General features: G+C 43.0%; 1 protein-coding gene across 4 annotated transcripts in view; it reads right to left on the minus strand.

Moving 5' to 3' along the window:
* Nucleotides 1–3,156: 3,156 nt before the first annotated feature.
* Nucleotides 3,157–24,125, minus strand: part of blm (BLM RecQ like helicase) — a 42,611-nt gene continuing 21,642 nt past the window's right edge. For 2 of the 4 annotated variants that reach the window (XM_080214061.1, XM_080214059.1), the window contains exons 12-22: nucleotides 23,076–23,224; nucleotides 20,585–20,691; nucleotides 17,261–17,421; nucleotides 15,940–16,135; nucleotides 14,803–14,993; nucleotides 14,566–14,713; nucleotides 13,296–13,495; nucleotides 12,952–13,147; nucleotides 11,045–11,167; nucleotides 8,338–8,539; nucleotides 3,157–3,974 (exon numbers count right to left, since the gene is read on the minus strand). In XM_080214061.1, coding sequence (XP_080070187.1) covers nucleotides 3,827–3,974; nucleotides 8,338–8,539; nucleotides 11,045–11,167; nucleotides 12,952–13,147; nucleotides 13,296–13,495; nucleotides 14,566–14,713; nucleotides 14,803–14,993; nucleotides 15,940–16,135; nucleotides 17,261–17,421; nucleotides 20,585–20,691; nucleotides 23,076–23,224 — 1,821 coding nt within the window. In that variant the 3' untranslated portion in view covers nucleotides 3,157–3,826. Of the gene's footprint in view, nucleotides 3,978–8,337; nucleotides 8,540–11,044; nucleotides 11,168–12,951; nucleotides 13,148–13,295; nucleotides 13,496–14,565; nucleotides 14,714–14,802; nucleotides 14,994–15,939; nucleotides 16,136–17,260; nucleotides 17,422–20,584; nucleotides 20,692–23,075; nucleotides 23,225–24,125 lie in introns of all 4 variants that reach the window. The other 2 variants (XM_080214060.1, XM_080214058.1) reach the window with 1 other exon arrangement.

Genomic DNA, 24,125 nt, shown 5'->3' on the forward strand with positions numbered 1-24,125 from the left:
GCCACCCTCTGGCGCCTGTTTGGATACACTGAGGGAGAATTTAGCATGGCCAATGCATCTAACTAGCATGTCTTTCCAACTGGGAGTGGAAACTGGAGAACCTGGAGGAAACCCACACAGACTCGGAAAGAACGTGCAGACTCCACACAGATAGTCACCCAAGGACGGATTTGAACCTGGGTCCTTGGTGTAGAGAGGCAACAGTGTTAACCACTATGCCACCATATTAACATCTTCTAAATTCCCCAGGCATATGGGCTAGGTAACATTTCTTTGCAAAGGTTCACTGGAATCATTAGACTCACTCAAACTAACCAGTAATTGTCATCTGGATTACTGCCTGGTAAACTGGAGGGAAGCAGGTTCAGAAAAGCAACTTTCAAATGGAATTTGGGCATTGACCGTCAGGGAGGATATCTCAGGATTTTGATCCAGCAACAGTGAAGGAATGGCAATATATTTCCAAGGCAGCACTGCTGCTTCACAGTGCCAGAGACCCAGACTCAATTGCAGTCTTGGGTCACTATTTGTGTGGAGTTTGCACATTCTCCTCATTTGTGTGATCCACTTCAGATCAGCCATGATCTTATTGAATGGCAGGACAGGCTCGAAGGGCTGGATGGCCTACTCCTGCTCCTATTTCTTATGTTCTTCCAGATCTCTGTGTGTCTATGCTCTTGATAGTTCTGCCAATAATTTTATAGCTCCCATCTGAATGGGATTTACTAAAATGTATCATCTTGCATTTGTCTGGATTAAATTCCACCTGCCATTTCTCCGCCCAATCTTCCAGTCTATCTATATCCTGTTGTATTCCCTGACAACCTGCATCATGACCCGCAACTCCAGCAATCTTAGTATCATCTGCAAACTTGCTAATCAAACCAGCTACGTTTTCTTCCAAACCATTTATATATATTGCAAACAGCAGAAGTCCCAGCACTGATCCTGCAGAACACTGCTAGTTACAGACCTCCATTCAGGAAAACACCCTTCCACCACAACCCTCTATCTTCTATGGCCAAGCCAGTTCTGAATCATCTAGCTAGTTCACCACTGATCCGGTGAGATTTCATCTTTTGCACCAGCCTCCCATGTCAAATGCCTTAGTGAAGTGCACGTAGACAACATCCACAGCCCTTCCTTCATCAATCATTTTTGTCACCTCCTCAAAAACTCAATTAAATTAGTGAGACATGATCTCCCACATACAAAACCATGCTGTCTGTCGCTAACAAGACCATTCAGTTCTAAATGCCTATAGATACTCTTCCTAAGAATCTTCTCCAACAGTTTCAATGTCACTGACGCCAAGCTCACTGGCCTATAATTACCTGGAGAACAGATCCAACCAGAAGTCACACTGGGTGTGATGCAAATAAGGTAAGTATAAATATTACTTTTGTTTTTATCATTTGAAGCTGATGATTGTTCTATTAATACAGGAACGATTAAGTATTTTCTACAACTTACGAAATATTTGGCATGCTTTAAATGTATTTAATCTTACTCATGGGATCATGGTTAATGAACAAACCCAATTTAAAACTGAAGCAGGGCCACCCGTGCAGCCCGCTCACTTGTTTAGGTTACTTGTCACTGCTGTAAATGAAATCCAATTTATCGGAGTACTTAAAATTTGTTAACCGAGTTTATGGATAAGGTGCAATAATAAGAACCTTAAACAACAGCCTCAAGGCTCACTGTTCCAACTCATTGCACCACCTGGGCCATCCCTTTATTGTTCAGTTGTCATTTTGTGTTTGACATTCTGTACAGAATATGTGAGGCACATTAAAGATGCATGTATCAGCTATTCATAGAATTCCCCAGTGCCATTCGACCCATCGAGCCTGCAGCAACCACAATCCCATTCAGGCCCTATCCTCATAATCCCACGTATTTACCCTGCCAATCCCCTGACACTAAAAGGCACTGTGCCACCACTACTGTATATGTATTACTGTATATTGACACAAGCAGGATATCTGTAGCAGGGTGTGTGCAAAAATGTACTTAATTCAATTTCACAACAAGTCACAGGGTTCAGTTGTCCCCTGCTAAGTGAAACCATATATTTATTGGACAGTTTAAAAAAAAATCAAAATTTATTTCTATATTCTGCATTAATGAAGAGGTAAACTTCAGCATTGTACACCTTGGTATTGTACGGAATGACAGATCAAAGACTGGGGGCTAGGTTTTATGAGTTTTGGGGTACCACCACCTACATGCTCAAACTCAAGCTCACCCCCATAAGAGTAGATGTGCAGGTGGCAAAATCAGCCACCTGCCAACCAAACTGAAATAAATAATCAAGGATCAATTGAGCTCGTCCCTGATAACAGCCTGCCCTAAAGCAACTGGCAAGGACAGGCTGGCAGAAATTGATAGATCATTAAAAAAAACCCTTTTATTAGGACAGAAAGGAAAGAGGGTGTGTTATCTTCAAGGGGTTGCCCAACCCCATATCGCTGCTGCCTCACAGCTCCAGGGACCTGGGTTCGATTCCTGGATTGGATCACTGTCTGTGTGAAGTTTGCATGTTCTCCCCATGTCTGTGTGGGTTTCCTCCAGATGCTCCGGTTTCCTCCCACACTCCAAAGATGTGTGGGTTAGGTGGATTGGCCATGCCAAATTGAAAAATTGTCAGGGGTTTAGCAGGGTAAATAAGTCAGGTTATGGGGATAGAACCTGGGTGGGACTGTGGTTGGTGCGGACTCGATGGGCCAAATGGCCTTCTTCTGCGCTGTTGGGATTCTATAATTCTATGTCCTTCACGGCCAGGGAGGTAATGGGAGATATTGGGGGGGGGGGGGGGGGGGGGGGGGCGCGGATTTACTGAGGGAAGTGGGGTGGGGGGGGTTGCAAAATTATGTAATTTTCTGGGGGAGTAAAGTTAGTGCAGAGAGGAGAGAAGGGGGGAGTGCGAAGATAAGAGAGGGAAGAGATGAGGAGCCAAAAATGGATCACTTAGGGCCACTGAATCTTTCAGCCAGGGGTCAGGGTGACCTCCCAGAATGAAACACTTAGGGCGACATGCCTGGGTATTCAGCAAGGTGAGGGTTGACCACCAGAGGAAATAAGCACACACACATCCCATTGAGTTTTGCAGCAGAAATAATATTTCTAAATATGCAAACCAGGCCTCAAGATTAAAATTTAATTTGTGTATAATTTATGTATATTTAATCAGAAATACAGACGTTACACGCAGTGTTTAAATAAAACAGGTTAGCAGCAAACTTAGCAAAGCTAATTGCTAAATTTAACTCGTAATTATAGCCCATGAGAAGAACAGGTCTGTTAAATAAACAACTCGATTGGGATCAAATACTGAGTGAATGCAAAAAAAAAAATTATTGTACAAGACCCTGATCCCAAAAAGCCAAATATTCCTCAGGCACAACTTATCATACAAATTTAATTCCTTTCCCAAATTCAAATGCCAAACCTTGACCACTTCGGTGTCAGTGGAAAGTAGCTTTGGAATCTGAACAATGCAAGTTGCAGTATAATTTGGGAGATTCCTGAGCAAAGCTATCAAGGCTGGAGGGGCAGGACTGCTCCAGGTAGCTGCTGATGCCCTGGTTCAGATTCCCGGAGAGTGCCGTACGATTCTCATCAGTCAAACGGCGCACTTTGGGATCAGCTGAAAATAATAGCTTCAATCAGCAGCCTCTGTTCACCTCCGAGTTCAGCAGCCCTGGAACTCAAATTCAGAAATATGCTTGGGATTCTATTTCATTTTTAAACACAGCCCAAGCAGCATCCATCTGTTCATGTCACAGCTGTGTCATGGGGACTGCGCAAGTCTGAGCAATGCTTAGCTAAATGAGAACGAGGGCTTGAGGAAGGGCCGTTGATTGGTGTTGCTGCGAGGAATCGGTAGCGGCATTACCCCTGGTCGTCGGCTGCCCATTGCGGGTCTGGGGCTGAAATGTTTTGCATTTGTTGCGCCCTTTGTGTTAGAACTGCTATGAAAGACAATAAGAAAACAATTATCAGATTGACCAGATTGTATTACACCGGTGTAACAGTTAAATATTTACCAAGGAACGTTACCCCTCAATCGAGCAGCACACACCATTGTCTAAATGGCATTAAACTGATGGAATATCTGTTCATTCAGATTGATGTAAAAGATCCTAGGGCATTGTTCCAAGAGGAGCAGCGAATTCTTCTCTGTCTCCAGAGAACATTTGATCCTTCAGCAACATCACTAAATGTAGATTAATTCAGTTAGAAGTCTCACAACATCAGATTAAAGTCCAACAGGTTTATTTGGAATCACGAGCTTTTGGAGCGCTGCCTCTTCATCAAATGAGTGTAGATTAACTGGCCCTTCATATCCATTGCTGGTTGTGGAACTTACTGGGTTTGCCTACATAATGATGTGAGGCCATTCAGCCCCTTGAGGCCCAGTATGACCATTCAATTAGATTAGATTCCAACTCCCATATATTCATCCTTAATACACTTGCCTAGAAAAAATTTGTTAAACTCTTAACATTTTCAACCAATCCTAACCTTGAATCACCTTTTTTTCCAATTCTTTCATAGGATATGGGCGTCGCTTGCTTGAAATCACCCTTAACTGAGTGTCTCGCCTGACCATTTCAGAGGGCAGTTAAGAGCGAACCATGTTGTTGTGGATCTGGGATCATTTGTAGGCCAGACCGGGTAAGGATAGCAGATTTCCTTCCCTAAAGGACATTAGTGAACCAGGTGGGTTTTTACAACAGTCAATGATAATTTCATGTCATCATTATGGAAACCAGCTTCACATTCCAGATTTATTATTTGAATTTAATCAGCTGCTGCAGTGGGATTTGAACCCTCAAAGTCAGGGCATTAGCCTAGGCCTCTGGATTTCTGGATGCAGTGATGTTACCATTACACCACCACTATTCTGGGTGAGATTTCCACTCCTGTGTGTGTGAGGAGATGCTACCTGACCCCCTGAGCTGTTGTAAGCCAATGCCCTCCTATTCTGCACACCCCCACAAGAGGAATCAGTTTCTCTCATCAATCACCTTAAACACCTTGATTAGGTTAGCTTTCGCTTTGTCATACTGAAGAGAATACAAGCCTACCGTCAAATTTAATCCTTTAAACTCCGCTACCATTCAGATGAATCTGCCCTTCACTTCATCCAAGGCAATATGTTTTCCTGACATGTAATGCCCAGATGTAGTGACAGTCATTCTTATGGAATCATATTTTACAGATAATGTCCCAGATAGCACTATCACCAATCCTGGATATGTCATGTCACACCAGCAGGGCAGACCAGCAGACAGTGGTAACAGTCAGGAGAGAGATGTGCTGCAAGTCCTCAACATCAGCTCTGGACCCCATGAAGTCTCATGTCACCGGGTCAAACACAGGCAGGGAAACTTCCTCTTGATTACCACATTCCGTCCCCCTCAGCAGATGAATCACTACTGTTCTATATTGAACACCTTTTGGAGGAAGCACTGAGGGTAGCAAGGATGCACTGGGTGAGAGTTTCAGTGTCCATCAACAAGAGTAGCTCAGTGTACACCACAGCTGAGCTGGCCTTTGCTGTTAGACTGGGACTGCGGCAGGTAGTGAGGGAACCAACAAGAGGGAGAAACATACTGGACCTCATCCTCATCAACCTGCCTGTCGTAGATGCATCTGTCTATGACCAAGTCCCATCCTCACATTAAGGATACCTTCCATTGTGTTGTGTGACGCCGCGCTAAATGGGATAAACTTCAAACAGGTCTAGCAACTTGAGACTGACCATCCATGAGGTGCTATGGGTCATCAACAGCAGCAGGATTGTACCCAAACACAATCTGTAACCTCATGGCCTGGCAAATCCCCCATTCTCCCATTACCACCAAGCCAGGGGATCAATCCTGGTTCAATGAAGAGTTCAGGAGGGCATACCAGGAGCAACACCAGGCATCCCTAATAATGAGGTGTCAACCTGGTGAAGCTACAACACAAGAATACTTGCATGCTAAACACCATAAACAGTAAGTGATAGGCAGGTGTGATGATAGCAGTGCAACCAACATAAACATATATTTTGCTTTTTGTTTAAGGGGAATGTTTAACAGTTAAGCTGCTTCATTTGTTAAATTTATATTTAAACTATTATTAAATAAAGTTTATTCTACTGTAAAAGATCCCTAGTTTGTCAGCAGAATTACTCTGGATCAAAGTCTATCCTCACATTTATATTAAAATAGAAATATTGCTAGGGTCTAGTCTAACTTCCTAATGTAACTTGGGGTTCTGGTCCAGCACCCTAACACAGGCCTAAGCAATTCCACAATCAATAGATCAGATCTAATCTCTGCAGTCCTGTCACATGCAGCCGTGATTGGTGGTGGACAATTAAACAACTTACTGGAGGCGGCGGCTCCATAAATATCCACATTCTTAATGATGGAGGAGCCCAGCACATCAGTGCAAAAGGCTGAAGCATTTGCAACAATCTTCAGCCAGAGTTGCCGAGTGGATGATCCATCTCGACTTCCTTCAGAGGTCCCCAGCATCACAGGTGTCAGCCTTCAGCCAATCAATTCACTCCCCAAGATAGCAATTAATGACTGAAGACCCTGGATATAGCAAAGGCTTGGGCTCTGACAACATTCCAGCTATAATCCTGGAGACTTGTGCTCAGGAACTTGCTGCATCCCTAGCCAAACTGTTCAAGTTCAGCTACAACACTGACATCTAGAAGGACAAGGGCAGCAGACACCTGGGGACAGCATCACCTGGAGATTCCCCTCCAAGTTACATATCTCTATTCCTTCACTGTCAATGGATCAAATTCCTGGAACTTTCTCCCTAACAGTACTATGGGTCTACCTACACCTCATGGACTGCAGTGACTCAGGAACAGTAAGAAGTCTCACAACACCAGGTTAAAGTCCAACAGGTTTATTTGGTAGCAAGAGCTTTCAGAGCGCTGCTCCTTCCTCAGGTGAGCTGAAGAAGTCTATCCCACTCACCTGGTGAAGGAGCAGTGCTCTGAAAGCTCGTGCTACCAAACAAACCTGTTGGACTTGAATCTAGTTTTGTGAGACTTTTTACTGTGCCAATCCCAGTCCAATGCCAGCATCGCCACTTCATGGCGATTCAAGACGACAGCTCACCAGCGCCTTCTGAAGGGCAATTAGGGATGGGCAGCAAGTGCTGGTCTATCCAGTGATGCCCAATTCCTAAGTGAATTATTTAAAGTTGCAATGATGGTGCACAATGTGGATGTATAAGGTGCAATTATTCCTGTAGGTGATACTTCAAGTTCAAAATGTTGTGAAATTGCACCCTCCAGTGGCCAATTTGGATACATACAGATCAGTGTGCAAAAGAAGCGCAGGTCCCAGGTTTGAATCAGTCAGCTTAGAATAGCAGAGATGCCACATAGTTAGCCTCAGTACCCTTACCCTGGGGCAGCAAAGAAGAAAAATGTGACTGCAATCCTAATATCTGCTTGCAAAATGTGTTATGTTCGTGCTACTTCACTTACTTATCTCAACAGTGCAGAGATAAATCTGGAGTCAGAATGAAGGGAAATGTAAGAAATAAGGATTGTGCTTGGAATACTGTGTACAATTCTGGTCACCATATTATAGAAAGGATATTATTAAACTAGAAAGAGTGCAGAAGAGATTCACTAGGATGCTACCAGGACTTGATGGTTTGATTTATAAGGAGAGGCTGGATACTCTGGGACTTTTTTCTCTGGAGCGTAGAAGGCTGAGGGGTGATCTTATAGGGTCTACAAAATAATGAGGGGCATAAATCAGCTAGATAGTCAATATCTTTTCCCAAAGTAGGGGAGTCTAAAACTAGAGGGCATAGGTTTAAGGTAAGTGGGGGGGAGACACAAGTGTCCAGAGGGGCAATTTTTTCACAGAGGATGGTGAGTGTCTGGAATGAGCTGCCAGAGGCATTAGTAGAGGTGGGTACAATTTTGTCTTTTAAAAAACGTGACAGTTATATGGGTAATTTGGGTATAGTGGGACATGGGCCAAATGCGGGCAACTGGGATGAGTTTAGGGGTTTAAAAAAAAGGCGGCATGGACAAGTTGGGCTGAAGGGCCTGTTTCCATGCTGTAAACCTTTATGCGATTCCTGATATCTCACTCTGTCCTGTTTCTGGAATCTACAATGCACATAATGAGTGGCACATTTGCTACAACAGTCAATGTATTTCCAAACAGATTATGTCAAACAGAGGCGCTATCCTTGATACAACTGTGAAGGTATATTGTATCAATGTGGGGGTGGGGGGTGTGTGTGTGTGTGTGTATATGTGTGTGTGTGGATGATCTGGGAGAGGTCATGTACCTTTTTGAAGATTGCTGGTTGCTGTATCCAGTTTTCCTTTTCTTTGTCTTTTTGTAATACGATCCTTTTTTGCGTTTTCTGTTGCCTGTGTTTTTGTTCCTATTGAAATATATTGAGGTTTCCTCATACTGTTCCTCCTCATCCCGAGATTTTCCACAGTCTATCCAGCTGTTGGAAGCCCCGTCTTGAGCAGTTTCCTCCTCTGTTATTGTAAAGAAGGCATTATAAACTTCTTCTCTTTTTACAATGAGTCAATGTCACCAACTTTGTCTTAGAAACAGACTCCTCTCACCTTGCATAAACATAAGCTCATCCAAACTCTGCCTGTGTCCTAAGTTTCAGTTTAAATTTATTTATTAGTGTCACAAGCAGGCTTATATTAACACTGCAATGAAGTGACTGTGAAAATTTCACTATACTCCAGCGCCTGTTCACGGTAGTACAGTGGTTAGCACTGCTGCTTCACAGCGCCAGGGATTCAGGTTCGATTCCTGGTCTTGGGCCACTGTCTGTGTGGTGCTTGCACGGGTTTCCTCTGGGCGCTCCCATTTCCTCCCACATTCTGAAAGACATACTGATTAGGGGGCATTGACCTGAACAAGCGTGGACTGTGGCGATTAGGGGTATTTCACAGTAACTTCATTGCAGTGTTAATGTAAGCCTTACTTGTGACTAATAAATAAACTTTAACTTCAAACTTTACTGAGGGAGAATTTAGCATGGCCAATGTACCTAACCAGCATGTCTTTCAGACTGTGGGGGGAAACCGGAGCACCCAGAGGATACCTATGCAGACACTCGGTTAAATTGACCAACTCTCATTGAGCCAACACCCTGTGCTCACTAACCTACACTGGCTCCTGATCCAAGAAGCCTCAACATTAAAATTCTAATCCTTATTTTCGAATCATCCCTCCACCAGCTTCCCCCTATCTTTATAGTATCTTCCAGTCCTACAATCCTCCAAGATTTCTGCACACCTCCAATTCTGGCCGCTCACACATCCCCAATTTGAATCTGTTCACACGGGCAGTCACCCTTTGTAATATCTCATCAAATGTTGTCAGATTATCCTCCCAAGAAGTGCCTAGTGGCATTATACTATGTTAAAAGGTGCTACATAAATGCACAGAATAGAATCATATAATATATACATACAGAATGTCTACAGTGCAGAAGGAGGCCATTCAGCCCATTGAACCTGCACCGACAACAATATCACCCAGGCCCTGTCTCCATAACCCCACGTATTTACCCTGCTAATCCCCCTGGCACTAAGGGGCAATTTAGCGTGGCCAATCCACCTAACCCACATATTTTTGGAGTGTGGGAGGAAACCGGAGCACCTGGAGGTAACCCACACAGACATGGGCAGAACGTGCAAACTCCATACAGACAGTGATCAAAGGTTGGAATTGAACCTGGGTCCCTAGTGCTATGAGGCAGCAATGCTAACCATTGTGCCACCCTTACAATACAATGCTGCGATTCCTGTTGGAAAGTGAGCTGAGAGAGAACAGCTAAACCCTTCAACATATCCTCTGTATTCCTTTCTCCCTCAAATGTTCAGCCAGCTTCCTCTACAATTTATTTACACTATTTACTTCAATTACTGCACGTGGTGCTTACTTCCACATTTTCATCACACTCTGGTTTAATACATTTTGCACAAATAATTTATTGGGTTTATTAGAGGTGATCTTTTATGTAAGACCCTTGAATGTTGACACCCCCACAAGTGGAGATGATTTCTCTGCATCTCAAGCCTTCCATAATATTCAAAGACCTCCATCAGGTTCACCTGAGAAATGACCCAACCTGTTCAGCCTTTCCTGGTGGTTATAACTTTTCAGTTTTGGCATCATCCTTATGAAATCTCTTTACATCTTCCCCAATGTCCTATACTCTTTTTCATAGCATTGAGACTAGAAATGTGTTCTAATCAAGACTTATCACAAGTTTAACTTCCCTGCTTTTCAATCCTATCCCTCTAAGGATAAACTCCAGTGTTTGGTTTGCTTTTTTAAACATGGCCGTACCAATCTGCATTACTACTTGTAATGATTTGAGTGTTAGCAATCTTACATTCCTCTGTGCCTCTACCCCACTCACTGTCTGGTTACCTAAGCACATGGCTTCACTATTACTCCTACCAAAACCCACAATCAATACTGAGGTTAATTTGGCAATCACACACACATTCTGCAAATTTATTAACATCTTATTGTGTCTTGTTGCTGTCTTCCTTTGACTCCACGTGAGGGTTGGCACGGTGGCATAGTGGTTAACACTGTTGCCTCACAGCACTAAGGACCCAGGTTTGATTCCCTGCTTGGGTACTGTCTGTGTGGAGTCTGCATGTTCTCCCCATGTCTGTGTGGTTTTCCTCCCACATTCCAAATATGCGCAGGTTAGGTGGATTGGCCACACTAAATTGCCCTTGGTCTCAGGGGCTTAGCTCGGGTAAATGTATGTGATACTGGGGATAGGGCCGGGATGGGACTGTGTTTGGTACAAACTTGATGGGCCGAATGGCCTCCTTTTGCACTGCAAGATTCGATGAAATGGCCATATGGACAAGGCCCTGCTGAGCTGGTATCCTAATAGCTCCTAAGGCTCCTAAGTACCCCTGGGTGAGAGGCTGATAGGGATTGTTCTGCCTGCTGGAGATACTTTACACATCGCAAACGGGTGAGACTTCCGTTACCTGGCAACTGCCATTCAGAGTACTTCTGGAGAACATCGATGAGTTCACCTCCATATTTATCCAACTTATCCTCGGTGACTCCGTCAATCTGCAGAAGGAGCTCCGGATCCGGTGACAGCGACTCTGCGGCAGACACATTCGGCTCATTAACATCCTTCGAGAGACAACTTGGACGCCTGTGCTGACCCAGTTGTTCTGCAAGTGGGAACTGCACGTTTTTCTGCAATAATCTGAATTCACCTGAATATTATTTGTTTTGTCCCAACTTTTCACTTTGTTTTAGTTGCAGTTTTCATTTACTTTTGTAAAAATAGATTAACAGGAAGATAAATGCAAAATATTGCAGATGCTGGAATCTGAAACAAAAACAGATAAGTGCTGGAAAATCTCAGCAGATCTGACAGCCTCTGTCGAGAGTAAGTACAGCCAACATTTTGAGTCTAGATGACCGTGCTCTGACAAAGACTCATCTAGACTCAAAACGTTGGCTCTATTATCTCTCCTCAGGTACTGTTAGACATGCTGAGATTTTCCAGCACTTTTCTGTTGTTGTAAGGCTGACAGGAAGCTTGGCTGCTACTCTGTAAGAGTAAAGTGAATGCTAAGGACAGCCCCTGCTCTGCAATCTAAACCCAGTTACAATTTATCCAGAACATTCAACCCGGCATTGGGAGAAATATGAAAGACTCAAGGATTCAGCCAATCTGCTAGATGTTAGCACGGTCTCATTATCTCTTAAAACACTGATTATTGTGGTGGAGAAAATATCTGAGGGGCTGACCACAAAATCCAGGTTGTTACTCAGATTGCAGTACTGAAAAAAGACTTACAATGATATAGCACCTTGCATGAATATCAGATGATATTACAGCCAATAAATGTACTTTTGAGATGTATTCACCATTGTGATGTAGGAAACATGACAGCTGATTCATGCACAGCAAGCTCCCATAAACTGCTCCACAATAATATCCAGGTGATCAGTTTTTGTGATGTTGAGTGAAGAATTAGAGGACAGCAGGGATAACTCTCCCTGCTCACCTTCAAAATAGTGCCGTGGGATTTTTTACTTCCACTTGAGACAGCAAGTATCAATACAGGAGATTGATGACATTAAAATGGACACACCTGTAGAAAATCCGTCAGAACTTGCTGTGCTCTCTCTTCAGCTGTCACATAAGCAAACTCTGGGCCTTGTTTTAGCAGCTCATCAGAGATATGGCCACCTCTGACAGTGCAACACACACTCAGTACACTACAGTATCAGCCTTGACTTTGTCTCCCAATGCTGGAGAGGGACTTGAACCTGCAGCTTTCTGATTCCAAGGTGAGAATGCTGCTGCCTGAACCACAGCTGACATATGCTTGGTCACAGCGATGCAAAGGATCCTAAAACACTATTTTGAAGATAAGCAGGGGAGATTTTCGCTAATATTTATTTCCTCATCCAATGGCATTGGAACTGGTCATTATCACATCCCTTCCTGTGGGAGTTTGCTGTGTATAAATCAGCTGCCACGTTTCCCACAACTTCACAACATTCTTCATTTGCTCTAAAGGACTTTGGCACTGAGGTGGTGAAATAGACTGTACAAACACAAATTTAATTCTTTCAGCATAATCCTTATCAGGAATTTCATCACATAATGAGAGATTAACAGGTACAACTGTTGGAATTTTACCACCTTGCCTGCCCCAGAGGCTCGCAGAACGGAATTCTCTGTTGGCCTTGAGCAGTATCTTACAAGATTCGCCCAAGTGAGGTCATATAATAGCACCCAATATACTTCCAAATGGCAACAAACTGCTGGTCTAAATTATTGTGACTGCAAAAGAGCAACATTTTTCCCCAATGAGACAGATAACATTCCCCCCCACACCCCCATTCCAGTCTTTTTTATATATACCTGCAATCCTTTTGATGGTGGCAGTGCTAAAAATGTTGAAGTAATGGACACCGTAGACTTTTCCCAGGCGCTTGCAGAGCTCAGTGAGCTCAGCAAGACACTGCTTAACCATCTCTTCCCGTTTGGAAACGTTCTTTGTCACTGAATTCCTCTGCTTCCTGATGCTGCTGGCATTATCCGTCTCCTGAAATTCCACCTAGGGTCAAAGAGTAAAATGCTCCAGTGTTACATCATGTTTAAACATCTCAAAACTCTTCCAACCATTGGTACACAATTAGCAGGATCAATATAAATTAGATTGCAAGTATCAATACTGGAGATTGATCAGATAAAAATGGACAGACCTGTAGGAAACCCATCAGAACTTGCTGTGCTCTTTCTCCAGCTGTCACATAAGCAACTGCTTGATCATTGGCCGTGATGTACAAATCCTCACACAGAATCCTATCCAGCACCAGCTTTCGAAACAATCGCTCCACGTTGTGACGAGAATAGGCGGCGCCTGCCCCGAATATACCGGATTGGATCCTGGCATTTTTACAACCTGGTGGGGAAGTTCAGTTAGTGTTCAGGCTTATTAGGTGTTCTGAGAATAAATTCCCAAACTGAACTTTGGATAAAGGAGATGCATTTGATCATGCCTCTCAAAAGGGTCTTACATTCCCCAAGTGTGCAACAACGTAAGAGAACACATGTGTGCCATCAAAATTCCCAACTATAGCCCCATGTTGAGGTTTTGATAAAGGCGATTGAATGGTTAACATTTTATCCTCTTTCATTCATTTAGCCTGATCTTGTCCAGATGTTGCCTTTCACCACCTCAGGACATACCAAAGCCTTTTCCAATCAACGACGTAAGTTTAAAGTAACTGCTGTAATGTAGAAAAGATGGAAGCCAATATGTTTTGCAAGCTCCCACATGTCAATGAGCATAATGTGGAGTTGCCGGCGTTGGTCTGGTGTAAGCACAGTAAGAAGTCTCACAACACCAGGTTAAAGTTCAACACGTTTATTCGGCAGCACAAGCTTTCAAAGTCTCAGTCTCCTGAGATTCCAAAAGCTCATGCTGCCAAATAAATCTGTTGGACTTTAACCCGGTGTTGTGAGACTTCTTAATGGGCGTAATGACCAGATCATTCTGTTTCACGGTACTGATTTCTTGCTCCACTATTTGAAGAGTGCAGGGAGTATCCGACCAACGATCCCTCAAAAAAAGATTGCTGGGTTATTTATTTTTGCACTAGTATTGGAAACCTTGTGTGGACAACTAGCTACAGTATTTACGCCTGTAATAACATGAACTCTGCCCCAAAGCAATCCATCAGTCCGAAGTGCTTTGGGACATCACGAGGTGATGATAAGATGCTTTAGTGGGAGATAGTGCAAGCGTGAGGTAAGAAATGAGAACAAGCAGGCAAAATGAAGAGAAATCCACCACGTACAAATCCATATGACTTTAAGATGAAAGGAAAGTCCTTCCCTAATTAACATTTCACAAACTCTATACGGCGCCACATTCACTTATCATTTCGTGTTCACATACCTATTTTCCCCACCCTGTCCTCCCCAGATAACCTAGAAACAGACAACTTCCTGTAAGTAATCTGCACTCACCGAGGAAGATATCGACTAGCATGTTCAGGGTTAGCCTGCTGGAGGGCTGGTTTGTATTGTACTTTCTTCCATTGACGCTAGCACAATGCTCCTGAGCAAATCTCACAATGTTTTTCACTTCATCTGTGACATTTCTGGTCCTGTAATTCTACAAGGAGGGATGAGGTTAAAAAAAGTAACTCACTTAACATTTCAGGACTAGTAACAGTAAACTGCCAGTAATTCAGCTGAACTTACTTTCTTCCTGAGGCAGTTGTCACAAGTTACTTCTGGGTGTTCCTTGCAAAACTGGGGATTAAAGTCATTTTCCCCAAAGTAGGCCAGCAGCTGAGTCCTGCGGCACTCCACCAAATTCTCACAGTAATGGACCATGTTGAACAGGTTGTTGAAGTGGGTCTGTTTGGTGAAGTGGTTCCCGTCCTTCTCCACTGTAGAACACACGTCTCGCTTGTTAGGTCAGGTTAATGGAGATCATAACATGCATCAGAGACAACGGCTCGGAACTTGATGGGGCGCTGCAACTCACAGCCTGCCCCGTTTGTTAGAAATCTTTCCCTCACCCTTCAGCTCAAACCATTTTTGTGCCACAAATTGCTGGAAGTGCAAGGGGCGAGGTCAGATAAGGTCAACAGAACCTCAGTGAAGACCATCTCCGTAAACAAATGAGATTAAAACGACAGGTCGCACAGAAACCCAGAGATGTCAAATCAAATCAAATAAAGAAATAAAAAGGGAAAGAAAAATTGGATCATGAGAGAGAGAGAGAAAAGGAAAAGAAAAGAAAATCATAATTTTTTTGTTAAGATTCTGAATTTTAAAAACTTTGAAGAACAATTTACTCGCTGCAGGGATGGGACAGCACTGTTTCAACTGTTCCCTTTCTGGGCCTGCAAAGTTGAGCAAAAACATAAATCCCATCATTAAAATGGTTCTTAAATTGTGAAATGCCAGCCGTCACTCTCGAGTTTAGTTTTATTTATGATACAAAGGACTTGGGGTTTGTGCACGAGTTTCTCGAGGCCAATGCAATTTCATAGAATTGTAAAAGCTCTACAGTGCAGGAGGCGGCCATTTGGCCCATCGAGTCTGCACCGACTTTCCGAAAGAGCATCTTACCCTGGTCCTATTCCTGTAACTCCACATATTTATCCCACTAATCCCCTTTACCAGACATCTTGGGACACTAAGCGGCAATTTAACATGGCCAATCCGCCTAACCCACACCCTTTGGTGTTTGAGAGGTAGCCGAAGCACCCGGAGGAATCCCAGAACAACGCTGGAATATTTGACAGCTTGCTGATTTGCTCCTACTCCAGAGACTTTATTCTAATTCCACGATGCTCTTAGCTACATTCATACTGGCTGCTCACTCACTTTGGATAAGGCGCCTGATCCTGGTGACATCACTGTAACTGTAGAAAAGAATACAATGAGATGTCTCTCCATCCCTCCCTGCACGGCCCGACTCCTGGTAGTATCCTTCCATAGACTTGGGTAGTGTTGCATGGATCACATAACGAACATCTGGCTTATCAATTCCCATACCAAAGGCAATGGTGGCACAAATCACCTGGTGGAACACATACCAAAGGTGAGCCATTCTGTCAGCCTTCAATACCTCACCATCATCCTCCCTGTACAACACAGATCATCACTTCCCTTTTACATATTATTAGGCTTATTTGCAAATGTTGCTAAAATGTCAACAGCGAATATGAGGGGGCAAGTTTTGCACCAGGTTTCAAAGGTATGTCCTTTGCCTCTGCAAGAAGAAATTGCACAAGATTAGCTTGCTTCTTCAATAAATATTTTTACTGGCAATTTAAATTAAATAGAATGGTACCAGAGATGAGAGACTTCAGTTATCTGGAGAAACAGTGGTTGCTCTCTTTAGAGCAGAGAAGGTTAAGGGAAGATTTAATAGAAGTGTTTAAAAACATGAAGGATTTTAACGGAGTAAATTAGTAGAAACTGTTTCTTGGCTGAAGGGTCAATAACCAAAGGTCATAGGCTGGAGATAAATGGCAAAAGATCCAGAGGGGAGATGAGGAGAATTATTTTACACAGCAGGGAATTGTAAATAAAAGCCAACAGGGGAGTAGAATTAATTAGAAAACTCTTTCAAAGGGCTGGCATGGACACAATAGGCTGAATGGCCTCCTTTGATGCTGTATCATTCTACGAAGTTAGAGAAACAAAGCTTGAGAGAAGAGTCGATAACGTTCAAAATCATGAGAGGTCCGTACAGAGTAGACAGAGACAAGCTGTACCCAACGATGGAAGGATTGAGAATCAGAGGACATTGACTTTAGCTGATTGGCAAAAGAACCAAAGATGACATGAGGGAAAATATTTTTACTCAGCATGTGGTTACGATCTGGAATGCACTGCCTGAAAGTGAGATGGAGCAGATTCCACTTTCAAAAGAGATTTGGATCTGGAGAAATGTTTGCAGGGCTACAGGGAAGAGATGAGATGAGTGGAAGCAGGAGAGTTGCTCTTGCAGGGAGCCAAAATGGATTCAATGGGCTAAATGGCTTCTTGTACTTCAACCACTTTATGACTTTGAGCACTGTCACTGGCTGAGGGAGTAGGTTGTAGATTGTTCTTTAGTCAGTCACTAAGAGGTGTACAAGAAGAACCAAACCCACCAATCAGGGATGATAATCGTGCCCTGGATTCTAGGGCTCCTAACCTGGCAGCCGTCTTGGTTAATCCATTTGTTTTGTACCAGTTCTCTGTCAGAGTCCTGGAGGCCAGCATGATAGGCCAAAGCAGCTATTCCATTTCTCTTCAGCGTTTTAGACACCGTGTCACATTCATACCGAGACAGACAGTATATAATGCCAGAGTCACCTGTTAATGGGACAAATAAGGGAATTAGAGTTGCATAGAATTATTACTTTTAAAGGACACAGTCCCTTTGTGTGCTAAGCACTATCAAAGCTAAAACAAGATAGAGAGCTAAGATAAATCAGCAATTAAACTTAGATGGATGTCAGCATTGACAATCCTACAGGATTTGACCCGGAGTCTCCAGAACTTGAAGATTTACATTCTTTTGCCTAAATGTCTGATTAAGAAGCCAAGGTTCTGAGTGGGAATGCCACTCAAGCATCTGAATGGAAATATTCCTGTCTGACTGTGCTTGTAAGGTATTTCTGTGATGTGGAGATGCTGGTGTTGGACTGGGTTGGGTACAGTAAGAAGTCTCACAACGCCAGGTTAAAGTCAGCCATTCTGATTTGATTTATTATTGTCACATGTATTAACATACAGTGAAAAATGTTGTTTCTTGCATGCTAAACAGACAAAACATACCATTCATAGAGAAGGAAATGAGAGACTGTTACATCCTTCACATCTTTTATTCATACCCTTTATTCTCTCTGTGAACAGCTATTAGCATCTTTTCCCCTGGTTTCTATGGCAATGACTCATCATCCATTCCCTAATGCTGCAGTATAAATATCTCTCACTTTCTATGCCTTTTAGCTTTGACAAAGGGTTACCTGGATTCAAAACGTCAGCTCTTTTCTCTCCTTACAGATGCTGCCAGACCTGCCGAGATTTTCCAATGTTTTCTCTTTTCATTAAAGTCCAACAGGTTTATTTGGAATCATGAGCTTTCAGAGCGCTGCTCCTTCATCAGGTGAGTGAAGGTGGGTTCACTAACACAGCATATATAGACATAGACACAATTACAAGATAATTACAGATTGGAATGTGAAGAATGGTTGGAATGCAGTCTGTACGAACGGATACGAACAGTGCGAGTGGACAGAGGGACAATCACAAGTTAAAAAGGTGTGAATTGTCTCAAGCCTCCAATCTTCAGGCAAGCATTCTCCAAGGCTGCCTTCAAGACACACAACAATGCAGAATTGCCAAACAGAAATTGATAGGCAAGGTCCGCACACATGAGGATGGTCTCAAGTGGGATCTTGGGTTCATGTCACACTACATGCAACCCCCATCATACTGCCTGGATTTGCAAAATCTCACTAACTGTCCTGGCTTGAGACAATTCACATCTCTTTAACTTGTGCTTATCCCCCTCCATTCACATTGTTTTACTTGTAAAGACTCGCATTCCAACCTGTAATTATCTTGCAATTGTGTCTCTGTATGTCATGTTTGTGAACTTACCTCTACTTCCTTGATAAAAGAGCAGCACTCCAAAAGTTTGTGATTCCAAATAAACCTGTTAGGCTTCTTACTGTAACCTTTCTGTGTAGTCGGAGACTAGATGGTTTCTACATTAAGCTGCCGTGCCACAAATTTGGCTGGTGCTTAGCATTGCCAACCTCCAAGTTTGGCCTGTAGTCTCGAGAAACTGTTTAACCCCAGGACATTGATACACACAAACCTGGGAGAAAAAGCATGGAGGTATTAATCAAAAAATTGTGGTTTTATTCCATTTTCTGTTTATTAGCTATAATAATATTGGAGATTGGTAAAAGGCTATTTGATTAAGATTAGAATCAGGTAACAAGGAGTCTTGTTTGTTTTCCGATTGCTTTGAGAGGGCAAGCTTTATAAAAATAGCGATCAATGAAGGGTATATGGGGGAAGGCATGACGAGGATGGACATGTTAGGTGATCATGAGAAGAACTTGAGGAAGGGTGGCTGAGGCAGGTAAAGGAGATTTGATAAAAAGAGTTGGAGTTTTAAAAACTTGGTACCTGAGGGAATAAAGGTTGGATTAGGCCGCCCGAGCTTTGTGATCGCACATTGCACTTCAATGTCAATACACTGCAATACACAGGAAGGGGAAGAATAGAATGAACCACGTTTCCTTACAGCACAACAATGATTGTGCTTCAAAGGAACTCACGGGTGTCACTGGTGAGAAACTCATTTGGTTCATAATTGCGTTACTGACCAAAAACACACCCCTCAATTCAACAAAACATTCTTACTTACAAACCTGCAATCAAAGTGAAATGGGTTTCGCTTCCACAACAGCAGATGCTATGTAGCCTAGAATACAGCCTGAATGTTTCATCCATCAGGCGGATGCACTTGGGGGGTCAGGCAGCAAGCGCAAAGTGCGCTTCTGGCTATGGGCTGACCCCGGAATGCGATTTTGTGCTGGTCAGCTAATTAATGGGCAGCCAGCATGAAACTCATGTTGGGGAAGGCTTATTTAAATTCTATTTCATTCCTGGCTTTTCATTTCACCCTCGGTCAAGGTTGAAGCTAAAATGTAAAGGCCGCCTGGCCAAGCGGTCCACCTGACAACTGTAAAAGCAGATAGGCCACATAAAATTATATCCAATTGGCCCCTTGATGAGCTAAATTTCCTGCTCGATAGTCAGCAAGGACATTGCCAACTCTGGCACACACCCTCCAATCAAAATATTCTGCAAGTGCATGATGGCATTGGAATTCACGCCTGCCTGAACAATGTAAAATTCTGGCCGACATTGCTACTGACTTTCATTTCACTGATCAAAGTAAAATCATCTGCTTTGGTGTAAATTCAGGGGCACGTACAGATAGTCACTATCTTAGTCAATAAAATATTTTGTTTACAGGCCAGATCCCACGCAAAGGGTGGGGGCAGTTACCCACACGCAAAGGGTGGGGGCAGTTACCCACACGCAAAGGGTGGGGGCAGTTACCCACACGCAAAGGGTGGGGGCAGTTACCCACATGCAAAGGATGGGGGCAGTTACCCACACGCAAAGGATGGGGGCAGTTACCCACACGCAAAGGGTGGGGATAGGTACCTATACAAAGATTGGGAATAATTAACTACACGAAGGTTGACAGGTTCCCAGTTGCTTTATACAACCTCCCACTTCCCTCTCCTTGAAATGTGACCAGTCACAAGGTCCAATGATGATCTATTTGATTCATGAGGTCATTTAAGCCCAAAATACATTGGATTTGTCATACAGTCCATGTAAATATTTAGCTCTAACTGTCAAGAGTCATTGGGTTCTGTACAGAAATGGATTGGTTCCATACAGGCGGTGATTGCCACCTGCATGCCACCCAGTTGATACTTACGTGGATAGTTTCTCTGGATCCATTCCATGCAATCTTCAGCAATCTTCTTGGGCTTTTTTGGCAGGACCTCATACTTGAGATTGTGTCTGTTGAAGCTCATGGTGAATCTGCAGAATATCAGCACGAAGCCTTAATACTAGGACTTCATACAACAAGAAGCAACAGCTGTCTCTCGGTCGCTACCCTATACTAACACAACAGCGCTATACAAATACTGCAAATTGAAGACTTCCCTATGCAGCTCACTTCTCAAACCCATTGTGGGAATGCAGAGCAGAAGCAGAGAACTTCCTGCATCAAAATGAGAAGGGAAAACTGGAGGTTTGCATTACTTTGGCTAATCGCTGATGTTTGTGAGCAGTCAGTTATACTGACAGACCGTACAGAGCAGGGTGATCAGGGACAAGGGAGGTGTAAGAGAAAAGAAGGAGCTTATGTGGTACTGTTGATGTCCTCTGGATCTCCAGAAACATTTCATTGTCAATTCATTATTTAGTGTAGTTATGCTGGTAAAAACAGCGGTTAATTTGGATACATTTTAATCTGTTTTTAGCAGAATTGGTTGAGGGATAAATATTGTTCAGGGCAATGGGGGAAACTACTTTCTCCTCTTCCAATATTATCATGGGATCTTTAACGTTCCCTAGCAAAGGCAGCCAAGATTTTGGTTTAATAACGATGCTCAGGGACAGCATCTCAGTCAGTGCAATGCTCCTCAATATTAGCCTACATTTTGTAATCAAGCTCTGGTGTGGAGCGGGAAGCCACAACTTTCTAACTCAGAGGCACAAATGCCATCACTAAGAGCCACTTAAAGGAGACAAACCACATAACTTTGTCAAAAGAATAAACCTTGCTTTAAGGAAGAATACATTAATCTAACAGATAGAAATGTTGCTGAAAAAGAGACATGCTGTTGAAACTTTGCTTCTTGCACTCATCAGGACAGATTTGCAAGAATACCAAATCTCAATGGAAACAACAATTTATACTGCATAAAAAAATGATGCTGATTGGTTGGCAAGTGGATTCTGGCTGGTAAGGGCATTGCCATGGACAATGGGCTAGGAAATAGTTGACTGCCAAAGTTTTGTTCAAATTCAAACCAGGCAGATCGACTCTGATAGGACAAGGAATTGACAAGGGGAATGAAGTAGATAAGCCTACTTTCATTGGACAATATAGGTATTAACCTATAACCATAAGATTGGCCTTATTGCAACTTCTATCCTTTAGGATAGTGGCTACCCTGATCAGATCTTTGCCCACTTCACATCACACAACAAGAATGATAACAAGAACAGTTCCAGGAATGAGAAACTTCTGCACTGTAGGGAGTCTATGATTCCAGAAGCTACATATGTTCATATATAGTCCCTGTTCTTTGCAAACAAACAGAACATGTCCACATATTTTTCAACCAAACAAAAGCTTGAGGGACAGCCATTCCCTTGTTCATTCCCCATGGTAATATCTATCCTGATGAGTGCAAGATGAAACATTTTGACAGTATGCCTCTTTTTCAGCAATACTCAAGTTCTGTATTATCAAATGACTGTAACAGATATAGTGCTGTATCTCAATGCTTGAATTATGTAATAACGGTGCACAGTGCACCACAGCAATTATACAACGAGTATACTGACTGTAATCTCAACGACTGGCACTTCTGGGGGTCTGCTTTGTAGTACTGAGGGAGGCTACACCTTCAAAGATGACACAATTTCAAAGAGACACGAAGCTGAGGGTTCGTCTGCCCTCTTAGGTGGATGCTAAAGATCCCATGGTACCATTTCCAAAAAGATCTGGGAATTATCATTATCACATTGATGTTTGCAGTGTACAAACTGATTGCCACAGCTCCTACATTATGCTCATGATTACACTTCAAAAAGGGATTCATTGGGTGTAAAGGTGCTTAAGTATGCCCTGGGGTCAAAAGAGGTGCTATATAAATTCAAACCTTTCCTTCTTTATAAGATTTATTTTATAAAAGTACAGAGGAGAAAATAGACTAAATTTTGATCCAGAATTAGGTACTAAAGATTGGCCTTGCTGATAACCACTTCTCAACTGAAAAATTATAACAAGAAAGATGCACCTATAATTTAAAAAATATAATGAATTTATAATGATCCCATGGTATTGCTCACAGGGTGTCTGAAGATAGAGGTTCAGATGCACAGGAGTATTATTCTGCAGGATGGTATTAGTCTGTGGCTAAGATGGAGCTGTGTGCAGTATCTCCAAGGCCACAGATCCAATTGCTGGGGAGATTTGTTCATAGACTGGCAGTGGCTTTTAAATCCCTGGCTCCTCCCCAGTCAGAAGAAACCATCAGGCAATAACTGGCTCTCTTTTCCCTTAAAAAAAACCAGTGTGACAGATGAAATGTGACACATCTTGTAAGATAGGCAGATGAATATTTGTAATCATTGTTTTGTTAACCGAAACTCGTCCCACCCCTCCCACAAGAGGCAAAGCTACATACACTTGAGGGTTCAGCATCTTGAGCTGGTTGAGAATATCTTTCTGGACTCGTGGTGTGGCTGTGGCTGTCAGAGCCATCATTGGGATTGAGGGAAACTTGGTCCGGAGCTCATTCAATCTCTTGTAATCTGGGCGGAAATCATGACCCCACTGAATAGGGATAGAAACAAAAAGAGTTAATTTCTCACAGACGTCAGATGTGAGTGAGGAATGAGCACAAGGAACTGACAAAAACATATCTTCTTGCAGAAACCTTTAGTAAGACTAAGGGTGCACGGGGGGTGCAATCAGCTGCAGCCAACAGCATGCTTCTTACAATACATTAGTCAGTATTGTTCACATTGGCAAGGTTTCTTTACAAAAACAGCAAATCACAGAGTACTGTTAACAAAATTGATTTTATGGTCGGGAGAAAGGTGGCAAAACAAAGTGCTCCTGGAACATGGCAGGGAAATAATGAAAGAAGTAATAGCTCCCAGTTGGGAAGGAAGAAGGGTGAGAATTAAAGTGGGCAAGAAAACCAAGATTGAGCAGTCATTTGGACCTGTTACAGCAAAGACAGCAGGCTGGGGACTCAACTGGTGTGCAGCTAAAACGGATTCTTTCACGTGCAGATTAATTACAGAGGGTCCCCCATCCTTCTGTGCCTGCCAATAGGCCAAACAACTTTCTTCTCCACAAGTTCCATATCTCTGCTATCTTGTTCTATCAAGCCTTAGCACGCAAACAGTGACAACACAGAATGACATTTTGTAACACAGGATTCTCTTCAACTGTTGCCACCACTGAGATCTTAATGGGAAACATCTCAAAGGAGGAGATCTTTTGTTTGTACAAGCCGCTGCGAGCTGTGATATGCGTCGCAAACCGCAGCCTACGCTCATTTGGTAATAATTTACAAGATGAATCATGGCTTTGAGCAGCAGGTAAAATATTGAAAAAGATATCGCTCTCTGCTATTCCTGAGGGTGTTTGTCAGCTGAGTGCATCCACCCACTCAAAACATACTCCTCCTGGTGACTGTTGAAAAACAACAGGAAGCTCGCCCGTC

Source organism: Carcharhinus amblyrhynchos, chromosome 28, assembly GCF_965287045.1.
Source record: "Carcharhinus amblyrhynchos chromosome 28, sCarAmb.v2.hapA, whole genome shotgun sequence".
In the NCBI taxonomy this organism is placed as follows: domain Eukaryota; kingdom Metazoa; phylum Chordata; class Chondrichthyes; order Carcharhiniformes; family Carcharhinidae; genus Carcharhinus; species Carcharhinus amblyrhynchos.